This window comes from Phyllostomus hastatus, unplaced genomic scaffold (assembly GCF_019186645.2).
Source record: "Phyllostomus hastatus isolate PE091 unplaced genomic scaffold, TTU_PhHast_1.1 phas_contig_133, whole genome shotgun sequence".
Lineage (NCBI taxonomy): Eukaryota > Metazoa > Chordata > Mammalia > Chiroptera > Phyllostomidae > Phyllostomus > Phyllostomus hastatus.
The window spans coordinates 615,656-631,490 of record NW_025333577.1 but is presented as its reverse complement, the minus strand read 5'-3'; the positions used below and the strand labels follow the sequence as shown (position 1 = coordinate 631,490).

Here is a 15,835-nt window from a genome sequence, read left to right as displayed (position 1 = left end):
ATCAGAGAGATGCAAATTAAAACCACAATGATATACCACTTCACACTGGTCAGAATGGCCATCATAAACAAATCAGCAAACAACAAGTGTTGGAGAGGATGTGGAGAAAAGGGAACCCTAGTGCACTGTTGGTGGGAATGCAGACTGGTGCAGCCACTATGGGAAACAGCACGGAATTTCCTCAGAAAACTGAAAATGGAACTGCCTTTTGACCCAGCAATTCCGCTGCTGGGATTATACCCTAAGAGCCCTGAAACACCAATCCAAAAGAACCTATTCACCCCAATGTTTATAGCAGCACAATTTACAATAGCCAAGTGCTGGAAGCAACCTAAGTGCCCATCAGCAAATGAGTGGATCAAAAAATTATGGTACATTTACACAATGGAATTCTATGCAGCAGAGAGAAAGAAGGAATTTATACCCTTTGCAACAGCATGGATGGAACTGGAGAGCATTATGCTAAGTGAAATAAGCCAGGTGGTGAGGGACAAATACCATATGATCTCACCTTTAACTGGAACATAATCAACAAAAGAAAAAAGCAAACAAAATATAACCAGAGTCATTGAAATTAAGAACAATATATCAACAGCCAGAGGGGAGGAGGGAGAGGACAGTGGGGAGAAGGGTTTTCAGGAACACATGGAGAAAACCAAGGGGGAGGGTGGAAGCAAGGGAGGGAGGTGGGTTTGGAGGGGTTCAGGAGAAAATATGGACAGCTGTAATTGAAGAGCAATAAAATAATTTAAATTTAAAAATACAAATTAAAATTTAAAAAAGGAGGCAAGTAAAACCAGGCAGAGAAAAACAGAAAAGTACATAATTTGGGTTTTATTTTTGATACCACAATTAATGAGTTCATACTAGAATACAGGTCTGAAAATTTTATGTCATTTTGGATAGCACAGTTATCTTTCTATGCCTCTATACACATTTATATTTTTTAAACAAGTGCATAATTCTATCAAACAAATACAATAATTACCATTATCCTGCCTATGATCAGTTCCTGACTCATTTTGGCCATTATACAATTACCTACCTTTGTATACTTTGGTTTCTGAGGAATATTGATTCAAACACTGTACACATATGGCAACTTATATAAGTGACAATGGCATTGTCTTTTCACACATTTACCAAAACTGAGTATTATCACTCTTTTGTGATTTAAAATCAATTTATTGGGGAAAAGTAGATATATCATCACTTTTATTTTACATTTTTCTTATTACTAGTGGTATTGGGTAATTTTCATTAGCTGTTTTTATTTCATCTTGTTTGAACTAGCTGTTAGCTTTGTCCATTTTAATACTGAGTTGCAGATGTATTACTGATTTGATCAGGATTTTCCTTTATTAGTTGCAAATGATTTCTTTCAGCCTCTTGTTTGTCTTATTAACTTTGACTCTGATGTAAACCACATAAAAACCAGCTCCTGGGTTACGTGCAGTGCTTAAGAAGGTATGTTTTAAGCCAAGATTATATTCTAAGTTTGTCTTGTACATTAATATCTTACATATTCATCTTTAATCTTCTAGTGTGCCAGGGATATAACTGTCTCTCCAGAGAGCTAAGTGTCCCACAGCCATCTGATCACTCCGTTTTTCCCAATGCAAAGAAGAATCCTTTTTTTATCATATATAAGGGGTTATATAAAACCTCCACACATTCTGGATGAGCCTGCCCATCTAGCTTCCATGCCAAAGTAAAGAGGGCACCCCAAAGCTCCAGTCCCCTCATATGGCCCTCTATACTGCCGTCAGCGGCAGTCATTATGGAAGCCAAGAGCTCTGGCACTCCAGGTGAGAGTACTCCAGGGGTGGGAGGAACTACTGAAGGACACAGGATTTCTTTCTGGGTGATGAAAATATTCAGAAATTAACTGTGGTGATGGTTACACAACTCTGAACATAAGTCATTGAATTGTATACTTGAAATAGCTGAACTATATGGTATGTGAATTATATATCAGTGAGGTGGTAATTTGGAAAAACAAACAAACAAAAAAAACCCTTCACCAGGCTCTCAACCACTATTGCTAAAGAGTGAACAGACTCTCATGACCCTTGTTAAACCATGAATTCTCTCTTCCTGCACCACTCAAAGTGTCCTAACTATCTGCCTTGGGACTATTGTGACTGTTATCATTACACCTTTTGTGTCCAATAGTTACCTCTCATTCTTCCCTCCCCCCTGCCTCTAATGCCCACATGTTCTGGGGGGTAGTAAGGCATTCCTTTCACAACTTCCTAGCTCCTTCTCTTTTTGAAAAGATTTATTTATTTATTTGTTTAATTTTTTTAGAGAGGGGAAGCGGGGAGAAAGAAGAGAAACATCAATGTGTGGTTGCCTCTTAAGCGCCCCCTACTAGGAACCTGGCCTGCAACCCAGGCATATGCCCTGACTAGGAATCGAACCAGTGACCCTTGGTTCACAGGCTGGCACTAAATCCACTGAGCCACACCAGCCAGGGCCCTAGCCCCTTCTTTAGATTATTTCTCATGATGGTACATATCACATACTTATCACATCATGTGTATTTCTGCTTTTTTCTGTCTTCTCCCATTTGATTCTCCATCCATTTTCCACCCTGCTGTATCCTCAGCACCTAAAACAGTGCCTAGCACATTACTAAGAGCTCAATTAACAAATAATGAGTAATACAATACATTAGCCACATACTAATCTATAATTAGCCACATTGCTATATCATAATTCTATAAGAAGTCAGAACTGGCTTGTCAGCTTAAAAATATATTGGGATTTTGCCTTGGCTGGTGTGGCTCAGTGGATTGAGCACTGGACCGCAAACCAAAGGGTCACCAGTTCAATTCCCACTCTAGGGCACATGCCTGGGTTGCAGGCCAGGTCCCTAGCAGGGGATGTGTGAGAGGCAACCACACATTGATGTTTCTCTTTCTCCCTCCCTTCCCCTCTCTAAAAATAAATAAATAAAATTTAAAAAGTAAGTTAAAGATATATATATGGGATTTTTATTGGAACATCAATGAATTTACATCTCTGGCCAGACTGAGTCTTTCTATAGATACACATCTACTTCTGAAATAAGTTTAACTATGTTTTAACATGTACATTTATAAGCTATTTACAGTGTATGTTTTGTTGCTATCAGTCTTTAGTTTCACACAAGATGGGAAGCTTTATTTTACACTCTAGAACAATATAAGTATCTCAGAAATTGTCTGTGGTGTATTTCTACAGGTCAAGGTGTTGAACTACCTTTTTCAGTTTATTTCATGGCTATAAATCTATTTGTTTTCTAGCTTATTTTTTTTTTTTAAATACTGTCCCTGGCTAGTCCTACATTCTACCAAATGCTTTTGTCCAATTGGCCTAGTTTTACTTAAGTGTCAGGTGAAGAGAGTTCCTCATCAACAATGCTATGTGTCCTCATATTTATTCACGCAGAGGGAGCAGTGAGCCACCATGGTACTGGTGTTTCAGAATCTTTCGATTCAGAATGTGTTTGTCTTTCATACCTGGAGCAGAGTAAAGAGTCCCCTGTCTGCTGTAAAATGTGCAGGTTTCTTAATCCTGAGCTACTGGTTTCGTTTTACTTGTGGCTGAACATGACTGTTAGGCAACCAACCCTAACCTTAACGACACTAATTATATTCTAAGGAGTAAATGGATTATTTAACATAGTCTTCAAAACGTGTTTTGTATTGAAAAGTAACATGAATACAAATTTTTACTTTTAAGAGATTAAGCTGGCTACAGTTTAAATTATGTACTTGAGGACAGCAAAAGGGAAAATGGCAGTAATGCTATTGCAACAATCTTGGACTATGATGATGGGACACAGATTGAGAAAAAGTGGATGGATTCTAGAGGTGTTTGGAGATTGAATCTAGAGGACTTGGTGGTATGGGGGTGAGGAGGAGGGAAGGATTGAGGATGACTCTCCAGTGTGAACTCGCTGATGATGAGCTAGATGTACACTCTGCCTGAAGGCTTTTCCACATGCTTTACATTCATAGGGCCTTTCTCCGGTATGGATTCTCCGATGCAGTGTAAGATGGGCAATCTGGCTGAAGGCTTTGCTGCATTCCTGGCACTCATAAGGTTTTTCTCCTGTATGAATTCTTTGATGAAGGATAAGGGATTTACGATGGCTAAAGGCTTTCCCACATATGTTACATTCATAAGGTTTCTCTCCTGTATGACATCTTTGGTGACAAATCAGGGATGCCCTCTGCCTGAATGCCTTTCCACATTCGAGGCATTCGTATGGTCTTTTTCCAGTGTGGAGTCTCTGATGTTGAACAAGATAGGAGCCATCACCAAAGGCCTTTCCACACTCAATGCACTCATAAGGCTTCTCGCCAGTATGAACCCGCTGGTGTTGAACAAGGTGGGCGATTTGACTGAAGGCCTTACTGCATTCCTTACATTCGTAAGGTTTCTCTCCAGTGTGTATTTTCTGATGCTGAGCAAGATGTGCATTCTGGGTGAAGGTTTTGCTGCACTCCTTACATTCATAAGGTTTCTCCCCAGTGTGAACTCTCTGATGATGAGCAAGGTGTGTGCTCTGCCGAAAGGCTTTGCCACAGTCCTTGCATTCATAGGGTTTCTCTCCGGTGTGAACTCTTTGATGCAGAGTAAGAGAGCCACGGTGGCTGAAGGCTTTTTCACAGAGTGCACATTCATAAGGCTTCTCTCCTGTGTGAATTCTCTGATGCACGGTCAGGGATGAGCCGTGGCTAAAAGCCTTCCCACACACGTGGCATTTATAAGGTCTCTCTCCAGTGTGGATTCTCTTATGCTGAATAAGTCCTATATGATCTGTGAAGGCCTTCCCACAATCAATACAGTCAAAGGGTTTCTCCCCAGTGTGATAATATCTCCGATGTCGTATGAGAGAAGCATTCTGCCGGAATGCTTTCCCACAGTCCACACACTCATAGGGTCTTTTTCCAGTGTGAATTCTTCTATGGTGAGCGAGGGATGAACAATCACTAAAGGCCTTCCCACATTCAACACATTCATAGGGTTTCTCTCCAGTGTGGACCCTCTGATGTTGAGCAAGGTGTGCAAGCTGGCTGAAGGCTTTAGTGCACTGACGACACTGATATGGCTTCTCTCCAGTGTGAACTCTCTGATGTTGGATAAGATGAGCATTCTGGCTGAAGGCCTTCCCACATTCAGTACATTCAAAGGGTTTTTCTCCCGTGTGTATTCTCTGATGCTGAGCAAGGTGGGCACTCTGGCTAAAGGCTTTTCCACATTCAATACATTCATAGGGTTTCTCTCCAGTGTGAACTCTTTGATGAAGAATAAGGGTTGAGATTTTGCTGAAAGTTTTCTCACAGTCTTTACATTTCAGAAGTTTCTTTTCTCCATAGACTTGCTTGTGTTCTTTGACAAATGAATGTGTTTTTAAGCTTTCCTTATCTGTGTCAAAATTGCATATTCTCTCTTCAACGGGGAATATGTGTTTTATATAAGATAATGTATTCAGATGAAAAATTGTCCTGGATTTGTTAGAGTGGCCTTTTTTCTCGATAAGTGCCTTTATATGACTGACTGTCTCTTGCCTAAAATGTGGCTGCTGACTTACCAGCTCCCTCTCTAACAGGTCTTCACCCTTCCTGTTTTCCCCTAATGTGGAACATTCAAGGTTATCAGAGCTTGTAAGTCTTCCCATTATCATTACCTGGGATAATTTTTCTTCATAAATGTCCTGGTTTTGAGATAACTCTTTGGTCATCCACATATACTCCAAGTCTGAAAGATATTAAGAAAGCAAATGCCTTCTTTATTTAATTCTAGAAGAATGGAAACTTCCCAAAGGAAAACAGGTGAATCACACACACAGTTACTGAACCCACAGAGGTTAATGTTTTTGACAGCTCTTAGGTGAAGTTAGGCAATGCAATCTAATTTTACATATCTGGAATAAAGCCTCCTTATCTAAGGTATATTATTTCAACATTACTTTTAATTTAAGATTTTATACCAATACTCATAATTGAGATTTTTCTGTAATTTTCTTCCTGGGTGCTATTTTGGCTAAGATTTTGGTATTGAAAGTCATGCTGTCTTTATAAACACATTTTTTCAAAGTTCTTTTTATTCTCTGTCACAAAACACTTTAATCAACATTGACGATATTTTCCCTTAAAGGTTTTATAGTATTTATTTGTGTAACTATTTGGAGTATTTGCTTTTTGTGGGAGGCAGTTCTTAGATAACTCTCTACATTTCTTAAATTGTACCTGGTCTGTTGAAATTCTCTCTCTTGTGTGGTATCAGTTGTGGTCATTTATAATCTAAAATACTATCTATTTAATCTAAGTTTTGTTTTGTTTTTAAATCTTTACCTAAGGTTATATTTTTTTGATTTTAGAGAGAAAGTAAGGGAGAGAAGGGGAAAGAGAGCGAGAGAAAGAGAGACAGAGAAATGTCAGTGTGAGAGAGAAACATTGACTGGTTGCCTCCTATATGCTCTCAACTGAGGATTGAACCCACAACCTAGGTATATGCCTTGACCAGGGATCAAACCCACAATTTCTTGGTGTACGGGATAACATTCCAACCAACTTTGCCACCCAGCCAGGGCAGAAAAGTTTTAAACAAGTTCAGAAAACTATACACAAATTTGTCTAAAGAATTCAGAAATGCTGAGAGTCAGAATGATTATGAGCAAAAATAGGTCAACATAAGTGGAATATAACAGAATTCAGAAAGAGACTATGGAATCTGTACGAAATCAGTAAAGGTACAGGTAGTACAACAAAGCAGTAAAAAACAGAAGAACCACTTTCAAAAATGGAGTTAGAATCAGATGTTTCAATTTGGGAAGGATTCTGAGAGATGTTTTCCAACACGTCTTAGAGGGAAGAAACATTTTACATTCATTAGTTTTTAAAAGATTTTACTTACTTATTTTTAGAGAGGGGGAAGGGAGGAAGAGGGAGAGAAACATCAATGTGCAAGAGATACACAGATTGGTTACCTCTCACATGCCCCCAGCTGGGAACCTGGCCTGTAACCCAGGTATGTGCCAACTGGGGATAGAACCAGCTTGTAGGCTAGCACACAATCCACTGATCCACATCAGCAAGGGCTAAATTTATTATTATTATTTTTTATTTATTGATTTCAGAGAGAGACAGACAGACAGACAGATAGACACTGATTTATTGTTCCACTTATTGTTGCATTCATTGGTTGCTTCTTGTATGTGCCCTGACTATGGATCAAACCTGCAACCTTGGCATATCAGGATGACTCTCCAACCCACTGAGATACCCAGCCAGAGCTTGAGAAAAACATTTTGAGACTAGTTTTCCACCTCTAGTAATCCTGTACTTACCTGGGCACAGGCCTCCTGTCATCTCTCCATTTATCACCCAGGGCTCTTTGCCTTGCTCCAATAAGGAGATCATATCTGGTTTAGACAGGCAAAGACCTGCATATAAGGTAAGAAAATTGGTTATGCTGTGGCTATCCCAGAACTATAACTCAGTTCAAATGGGACTGAGAGAAGAGGGATGTTGTAGGAAAATGCTAATAAAGGCATGTGAGATGACTGAGGTAGAAAGATTCCTATGGGGAGGTGAAAGAGGTAGATACTCTTACCCACTGAAACCAGGTTCTTGTAGTTCTCCAACATCACCTTCTTGTACAATGTCCTTTGAGCAAGATTCAGCCATTTCCACTCATCTTGGGAAAAGACTATGGCCACATCTGTGAAAGTCACTAAATCCTGAAATGACACAAATATAATCTTGCTCAGTCAGTGTTCATGTCTGCACTCAGCTGGCTCTAGGTAAAGGATTATGCTGTCCACACTTTGGGGGTAAAAAAACATGTGTGTAAGTAATTGTACTGTGGGGTCTAACTGATCCAGGTATGGTGGTTAGTTACTAGACAACTTTTCTGCTTAAGGAAAAATAAAAAATATGAGACACACTCTTGTAAATGCTCCAAGTGCATTTACAGTCCTATGAAATTTATGAGCATTTATTTTTTTAAAAGTTGACTGCATTCAAAACAATATCATCAAGTATTAAATTATTTTATCTATTTAGGAGGTCTATCACCTTCCTATGTGGAGAAATTAAATGGCTCTGGGAACATCTGAAGGAAGGATGCTGACATGAACACTGATTTCAATCTACATACATATTCCAAGAAATCTTAGTGTTCTTCAGGTGTTAAGAGGTGTGCTTAAAGAAAATAAAAGGAAAAATGCCTAACAACATTCTTTTATTTTGAAATAACAATATATTTGAATTACAAGAGAAGAGCACATTTGGAAAGTTGTTTTTTGATGATCTGCCAAGAAGTATCAGGAGATCATATGAAGTAAGCACATCAACCAATGTGTGTTTTCTTCTTCCATGGGCTGAATTTTTGAGCCAGCTAGCAAGTGGTACCAATCATCCATCCACTGCATGGGTGCTGGCAAATTTTCCATTCCTTATTCTGTTATTTCACTTATATCAACATCTAAGGATAAAAAGTCAGATTATTTTAAGGAATTCAGACTCTGGCACTGACTAGCTGGGTAATCTTGGCTAAGTTAATTAACTCCCCTGTGCCTTGGTTTATCCACCTGGAAAATGGGAATAATTTTAGCACCTACCTCACAGCAGCACTGTGAAAATTAAATAAAGTTACAGGCTCTGGATGGAGGAGGGATGGGAGAGAAGTTAGAGGAGGAGGAGAACAAAAAGGGGAAACATTTGGTTTAATACTTTAACAAAAGTTTTACTTATATTTTACGTAATTTCAGAATACTACAGCAGTTAAAAACATGGTCTCTAAAGCCCAGACTACCTATGTTCCAAATCCTATTCTGTTCAGTTATCTTAAGTTACTAGCTTTTTTTAAAAAAAAGATTTTATTTATTTATTTTTAGAGAGAGGGGAGTGAGAGAAAGAGAGGGAGAGAAACATCAACATGTGAGAAATACATCACTCAGTTGCCCCTCACACATCCTCAACTGGGGACCTGCACCCCAGGCATGTGCCCTGACCGGGAATTGAACTGGTGACCTTTTAGCTCACAGGCAGCTCTCAATCCACTGAGCCATACCAGCCAGGGCAGAGAAAGTTTTTTTTAAAAGGAAGATTTCTGCCCCAGCTCTCTGAGCATTAGATCCCTTTTCCATTACCTGAGTCTGAACCTAAAGGTTTCTCCTGTAGTTCTTTCTATCTATGCCAATATGTACTTCTGGCTTTTATGCTAGGAGATACAGGGAGGGGGAAAAACAGTAAACATACTACATGTTTGGTGGTACTCCACGTTTTGTGCTTTCCTTCTAATTTACTGCTACTGTTTTCTTTTTAGAAATCCCAAACTGCTGCTCCAGACACCCTTTTCTGGTTCTCCAGCAGCATTCAGTGGGGAAGACAGGGTGGATCGTGCTCAGTCCTTCTCACCCAAAACCAGGACTTGCCCAAATTCAGTGTAAATGATTATTTTTAAAGTTAATATCTCACTGGAAATAAAAATCCTCATGTTCAGTGCTTCTTCTGCATCAAACATCATATTGCAGTTATTCAGCTTATATATGTGTGTATGAAAAACCACATCATGGGCATAGAGGCAAACAGCAGCACATAGAACTAATGCTTATATAGTACTTAGTATGTGCCAGACACTTCTCTACACACTTACAATATACTAACTCATTAATCCTCACAATAGTCCTATAAAGTAGTACTATTATGATTATTTCCATTTTATGATTGAGGAAACTGAAATTAAGGTGATATATGTAGTACATAGTGGATATAGAATTTGAACCCATGTTGTGTGGTTCCAGAGTCCATGTTATTAACCTTTATGCCATACTTTGACACTCTTAAAATGTTTCCCTCACACTAGGATTTTAGGTCATCATAAATTAAAATTTGATTTTCTTTACTCAGAAAATATTAGGATAATGGGATTATCTGTTTATTTTCTGAAATTTGTGGAATCAAACACTTAGAAAAAAGAAAAACAAAGAAGAAAAAAAACATTTCCCTCTGACAACAATAATGTTTTTGTTTAAAATGTTTAAATGCTCTAAGAAGTAAGTTCCCTTGGTAGTACATGTTTTTGGCATTGTATCTGGTAAGAAAAGGTGTTTGGCTTTCATGTAAGTTGCTTCTTGGGACTTTGATAAAAGTTTTTGATATAAAATGAAAGCAATTTTTACTGGTTTAAGTTTTTTTTCTTACATGAGGACTTTTTTTTTTTTAATTGCTTTTAGAGAGAGAAACATGGATGCCAGAGAGAAGCACTGATCAGTGTCCTCCTGTAAGCGCCCAGACTGAGGACCAAACCCACAACCTTTTGATTATGAAACAATGCTCCAACCAACTGAGCCACATTGGCGAGGGCCTAGGTTATCCTTGATCTCCTCCACTTCCTTTAAGAAGCAACTCAGGGATCACTTCCTTAAGGATGACTTGTGATTCAAGTTCTGACAACCTCTCTCCCCAAGGAGGCAAAATGGAGGTAAAATAAAGTAGATTTTCACTTGCCTGACTGTGGCCTGTCACAGAGCTTCACCAGTCCAGAGGAAGGAGCACCTTTCTCTATGCAATCAAAGGTGCTCATGTGGGCTATTAATGACCTTTCTCCACTGCTCCACAGGAAGTCTACTGTCCAGTGCAGTACTAGTTACACTGTATAAATAAATGGTTGCTGACTTTTCATTTCTTCAACAGATGGCAAGCTCTCTGAGAGCCAGGAAGTAGGCAGATCCCCAGTTCCTTCTCAAATATCCTCAAAAGACTTTCTACATAGTCATATTCTTACAAAAAGACAATGCAAGAGAAGGGGCCAGGTGGGTCACTTTTTGAATGAAGAATAAACACCAAATAGGAAGAGGAGGAAGCTCTGAGATGACACTGGGCTATGAGTCTTTCCCTGTGACCACACTACTCATCAGAAAGGGAGAAAATAGAAACCAGGCCCCAGGGTGCAACTATTAGGCAGGCAATTTTCAGAATGAAATATTACCAAATCCTGAAAAGCAAAACTATTATAAGGAGAAAAGAGGGTATACTAACTCACCAGGGACATGGCTTTAAGTTCAATTCCCATCACCCCCTCCTCTTCCTGGCTCCTCATTTGAAGGGCTTCACCTGGGAGGGCAGAGCTGGAGGAGGAGAAAGCAGTAGTGAGAGACCGAGGAACACTAAGAATCACAGCCTAGAAACTCCTTCCATCAGCTCCCTCTGTTTTCACCCTCACTCCCACCCAACCTCCCCCTCAGTCCAGGCACTTGCTAGGAGTCCTGTAATTTATAGCTGGGGTTCTCTGCTCTGCTCTGGGTTTTCAGGTTGAGCACTTCTCCCTCTCCCAAAGCCACCCATTAGTTAACAACAGAGATGTATCAGGTGGGCTGCATATATTAATACTCTGATTTAACCTTCACAGTCTTCAATGAAAATAGGAAATACTATCACCACTTCACACATGAAAGCTCTGGGAAGTGAAGTCTTCTGCGCAAGTTGCATGGCTTGTAAATAATGGAGGCTAGTCACCAACCTAGGCCTGCCTGACTCTATCATCCAAGTTATTTGCTCAAGCAGACACCAGAAAACAGAAGATATGCCCCCAGTGCAACTACCTAGCTGGGATTCATATAGATTCTATAAGACTTAGGGAAAAAAAAAACATCTTCCCCAGAAAGAATCTATGTGGCTTGCAGATCACTGGATCAAAAAACTATCAGCGGACCCAGGTTCTCATTTTGCATTGTGACAAATAGTAATTTTTAAAAAGTACTGCCTTGGTCAGGGGGCTGAGTTGGAGCTTTGTCCTGTACACCAAAAGCCTGAGGGCTCGATTCCCGGTTAGGGCACACACCTAGGTTGTGGGTTTGATGTCCCTGTCAGGGCATGTACTAGAGGCAACCAAATGAATTTTGCTCTCACATTGACATTTCTGTCTCCCTTCCCCTCTCTCTAAAATCAGTAAACATATCCTCGGGAGAGGATTAAAAAAATAAAAAAGTCCCTTGTGCCCTCTAAGCCAAGTTTCCTCCATCATGAAAAGTTCTGATGCAATTGTGGTTTCTTTCCTCTAAATACTGCTTTCTGAAAGCATGGTTATAATGATAATATTGGGTTTGCCAAAAAGTCCATTGTTTTTTCTGTAAAGTAAAAAACACATTTTTCACTTTCACCAATAACTTTACTGATTTAGATACTTTGAGTATGTCAACTATCTCCTGCTATTGGCTTCTAGTGGGTAGAGATCAGGGGTGTTGCTAAACATCTTCCAATGCATAAGACAGCCCCACAGCAAAGAATTATTTGGCCAACATGTCAGTAGTACCAAGAAACTTCGCAAACCACTTTTATCATGTTTGATCAGTCACAGCACCTTCTCCATGTACTGCACAAATAGTTTTTGTGTGTTTTAGTTGCATTTTTACCTTTCTTAAAAAAAGTTTATTATTTCTTTTTAGAGTGAGGGAAAGGGAGAAAGAGAGGAAGAGAAACAAAGATGTGTGAGAGAGACATAGATTGGTTGCCTCTCTCATGTCTCCAGCTGGGGACCTGGCCCAGAATCCAGGCATGTGCCCTGTCCAGGAACTGAACTGGCAATTTTTTTGTTCACAGGCCGGTACTCAATCCACTGAACCACACTAGCCAGGGCTTACCTTTTTTGAAATAATAAAGCATAATATGCCAAAAAATATTGCATATCTTCTTCCATTTTCAATATTAAAATGGCTATACAAAAATTCACCAATTTTGGTAACTTTTTTTTATGAATGCTGCTATAACAGCTGTCACAGTACAATCTAACAAAATTGTTTTGAATGAAGGTAAAGACAACTAAGCACTATTAGAGCCATCATATGGAAGAAAATGTAACAGACCTTTTGGCCAACCCTAAGAGGGGACATCTATAGAGCAGTTACTATGTGGCAGGGACTATATCCTGTGTTTACAGGTATGGGTTTACTTAATCCTTCTAACAGTCCTACAAGCTATATAATAGTATCATCTCTATTTTATATAAGAGACACTGGTTCAGAAAATTTAAGGAAATAAAAAATGTAGCCCGACCTGATAGCTCACTTGGTTAGAACAACATCCCAGTATGCCCAGATAATGGGTTCAATTCCTGGTTAGGGCACATTAAAGTATCAACCAATAAATATATAAATATGTGTGGCTTATTTATAAGTCTGGCTGGGTGGTTCAGTTGGTTGGAGGATCATCCTGTATACCAAAAGGTTGTGAGTTGGATTCCCAGCCAGGGCACATACCTAGGTTTCAGGTGCAATCCCTGGTTGGGGCATGTATGGGAGGCAACTGATCGATGTTTCTCTCTCACTTCAATGTTCCTCTTTTTCTCTAAAAAATTAATAAAGATATTCTCGTGTAAGGGTTAAAATATAAATAAATAAATAAATAAATAAAGTGGAACAACAAGTCTGTTTCTTCTTAAAAAGGAGAAAGAAAAAAAACATTCAGTGGAGGTTTTGGGGATCTATATTTTTAAAGTTACTCACCCTCTCAGAGTAGGTTTCAATGGTCAAAAATGGTTGAGAAAACCTACCTTGAGCCCCTGTGGAGGGGATTACATGAGAGCCAGTACAGAGGGAGGAGTATGGAGTCAGTGTGTCCTGGATGGGAATCCTGGCTCCTCTTCCTAGTGGTTATTTGTCCTCGCTGTGCTTCACTGTCCTCATCTGTGAGAAGGAGACAAGGCAGTTTCCACATCACAGGTTCTGAGGTTTGGTGTTAACGCTCCCAAAAGTCTCACAACTGTGTCTGACCCACAGTAAGTGCATGGTAACCATTAGCAACTGTGACTGCATGCAGTGAAAGAAACAGAGAATGTGGCTAAGGCAGCACTGTTTTTTAATTTTAAAAAATATGTTTATTGGCCCTGGCTGGCGTAGCTCAGTGGATTGAACGTGGGCTGCGAACCAAAGTGTCGCAGGTTCGATTCCCAGCCAGGGTATATTCCTGGGTTGCAGGCCATAACCCCCAGCAACCACACATTGATGTTTCTCTCTCTATCTCCCTCCCCTCTCTCTAATAAATAAATAAATAAATAAATAAATAAATAAATAAATAAATAAAAACAAACTTAAAAAAATATGTTTATTGAGTTTACAGAGAGAGGAAGGGGGGACAGAGAGGGAAGGAGGGAGAGAGAAACATCGACTGGCTGCCTTACATATGTGCCCTGACCAGGAATGGAACCCACAGCCTTTCGTTGTACAGGACCAGGGTCTAACCAAATGAGTCACCAGGCAGGGCGAGTAGAACTTTTTCTCCCTTCTACCTTAGTCACTGGGGTCGGGGGTCAGGACACACACAACTGAGAGGGTGGACCGGGAATATTTTTGTTCGTTTCCTAGAAGATAACTGAGCCATAAGACTGGGAACCTCCCCTCCACCCTAGTTCCACCCCACAGTGCAAACAGCACAGGACTCCGACACGTCAATACTGAGGTAATGCCTGAAGAGCGGATGCTCTCTCCCCAGGTCCTTGGCGAGGCCGAAAAATCTGCGAAGGGTGTGTCCGGTTAGGCGACGCCAGGCAAGTCAACATCCTTCCCCAATTTCAGCTCTTCGGAAGGCCTCCAGGAATAGCGCTTCCCGCAGCCACCTGTCACTCTTACCTCAGCACTCAGTCCGTATCGCCAACTGAACGCAGCTAGGTGTTTGGCCGCCCCGGCCTCCGAGGTTTGGCTGACGCTGGCTCCTGGGCAGCTGGGTATGAGGAGAGTGGTCTCCTCCTCAGGGATCCAGCTCGCAGCCACGTTAACCCCTTATGCCAATTCCCACCGTCCCTCACCAGCGGCTGAGACTAGCATCCACCGAGAAAAGCGAGGCCCGTGCTCCCCACCTGTCGCATCCTCCCACACTTAAACCCACGCCCCTTCGCACCCGCACGCACTCGCCAAGCACCGCAGCCCCTCCCGCTCTAGCCTCGGAACCCCCCGCCCCGGATTCGCCCGCAATTCAACCTTACCGGAAGTGGGCGTGCTCTTGCGTAATAACGCCCCCTTGGAAATGTAGTTCTCTTGGAAGGAACTGAGCCGCTCTGAAAGCGGGAAACGAAGTTGTCTAGCACTGTTCCCTTCCCAGTCTAGTGATCAACGCCTTCGGTCCATTACGAGTGACTCCTCTTCGGTAATATAGTTGCCCAGGGGCCTCCCAGGCCCGACCCTGGGTCCCAGAAATACAGTCCCCCTCCACAATACCAGCAAAGCGCGGGGGCTTCTGGGAGCCTGGGACCTGGAAACCCAGGGACGGAGGTGAACTTGGGAAGTGGGGGTTTGTGGCTGCGGCCTTCAGGATAGGGAAAGTGATTTAGACGTCTGCTGTTTTGTGCACTGGTGATTTGTGACACTTGAAGTGTGTGTGGGTAACCTGTCTTAATCAGTTCTCACTTGCTGGTATGTACTCCTCGCACCCCATTTTGTCCCTCTCGGCTAGAAGTCTTGTTTAGGCTTGTGTTCCCACCAACTAAAAAAGTGTTTGGCATGTGTCGGTTAACTACAGGGACTTAAGAGAAATGTATCCTTCCTCGATTTCTTTGTGTGAACATCATGGAGGTACTTACACAAACCTAGATGGTCTAGCCTACTACCCACCTGGTTTGCAATATAGCTTATTTATTGCTCCTAGCCTACAAGCCTGCACAGCATGTTACCCTGCTGAATACTGCAGGCAACTTAACACCATGCTAAGCATTTATATATGTAAAAACAAAAGATATGGTGAAAATACTATATAAAATATTAAAAATGGTACACCATATAGGGCATTTGCCATAAATGGAACTTCCAAGACTGGAAGTTGCCCTTAGGAGAGTGAGGGTGAGT

General features: G+C 40.9%; 1 protein-coding gene and 1 non-coding gene across 2 annotated transcripts; one reads left to right on the top strand and one right to left on the bottom strand.

The window, feature by feature from the left end:
• Window positions 1-834: 834 nt before the first annotated feature.
• Window positions 835-14,924, bottom strand: ZNF470 (zinc finger protein 470). Its single transcript, XM_045850445.1, has 6 exons — window positions 14,627-14,924; window positions 13,552-13,684; window positions 11,047-11,131; window positions 7,612-7,738; window positions 7,346-7,441; window positions 835-5,754 (listed from the first exon to the last, which is right to left on the bottom strand). Exons 3-6 carry the CDS (start codon window positions 11,101-11,103, stop codon window positions 3,878-3,880), a joined length of 2,157 nt encoding a protein of 718 aa, XP_045706401.1. The 5' UTR covers window positions 11,104-11,131; window positions 13,552-13,684; window positions 14,627-14,924; the 3' UTR covers window positions 835-3,877.
• Window positions 9,837-9,971, top strand: LOC123826942. Its single transcript, XR_006787149.1, has one exon. It is a non-coding gene; the product is annotated as a small nucleolar RNA SNORA79 (small nucleolar RNA).
• Window positions 14,925-15,835: the final 911 nt, after the last annotated feature.

What these genes read in the sequence shown, in the direction of transcription:
- ZNF470 (XM_045850445.1), bottom strand. Translation starts at nt 11,103, where the DNA reads ATGAGGAGCCAGGAAGAGGAGGGGGTGATGGGAATTGAACTTAAAGCC. An exon ending in AACTTAAAGCCATGTCCCTG is followed by an intron (nt 7,739 to 11,046) that starts GTGAGTTAGTAT and finishes GTGTCATTTCAG; the next exon opens with GATTTAGTGACTTTCACAGA. An exon ending in GACAGGAGGCCTGTGCCCAG is followed by an intron (nt 5,755 to 7,345) that starts GTAAGTACAGGA and finishes AATATCTTTCAG; the next exon opens with ACTTGGAGTATATGTGGATG.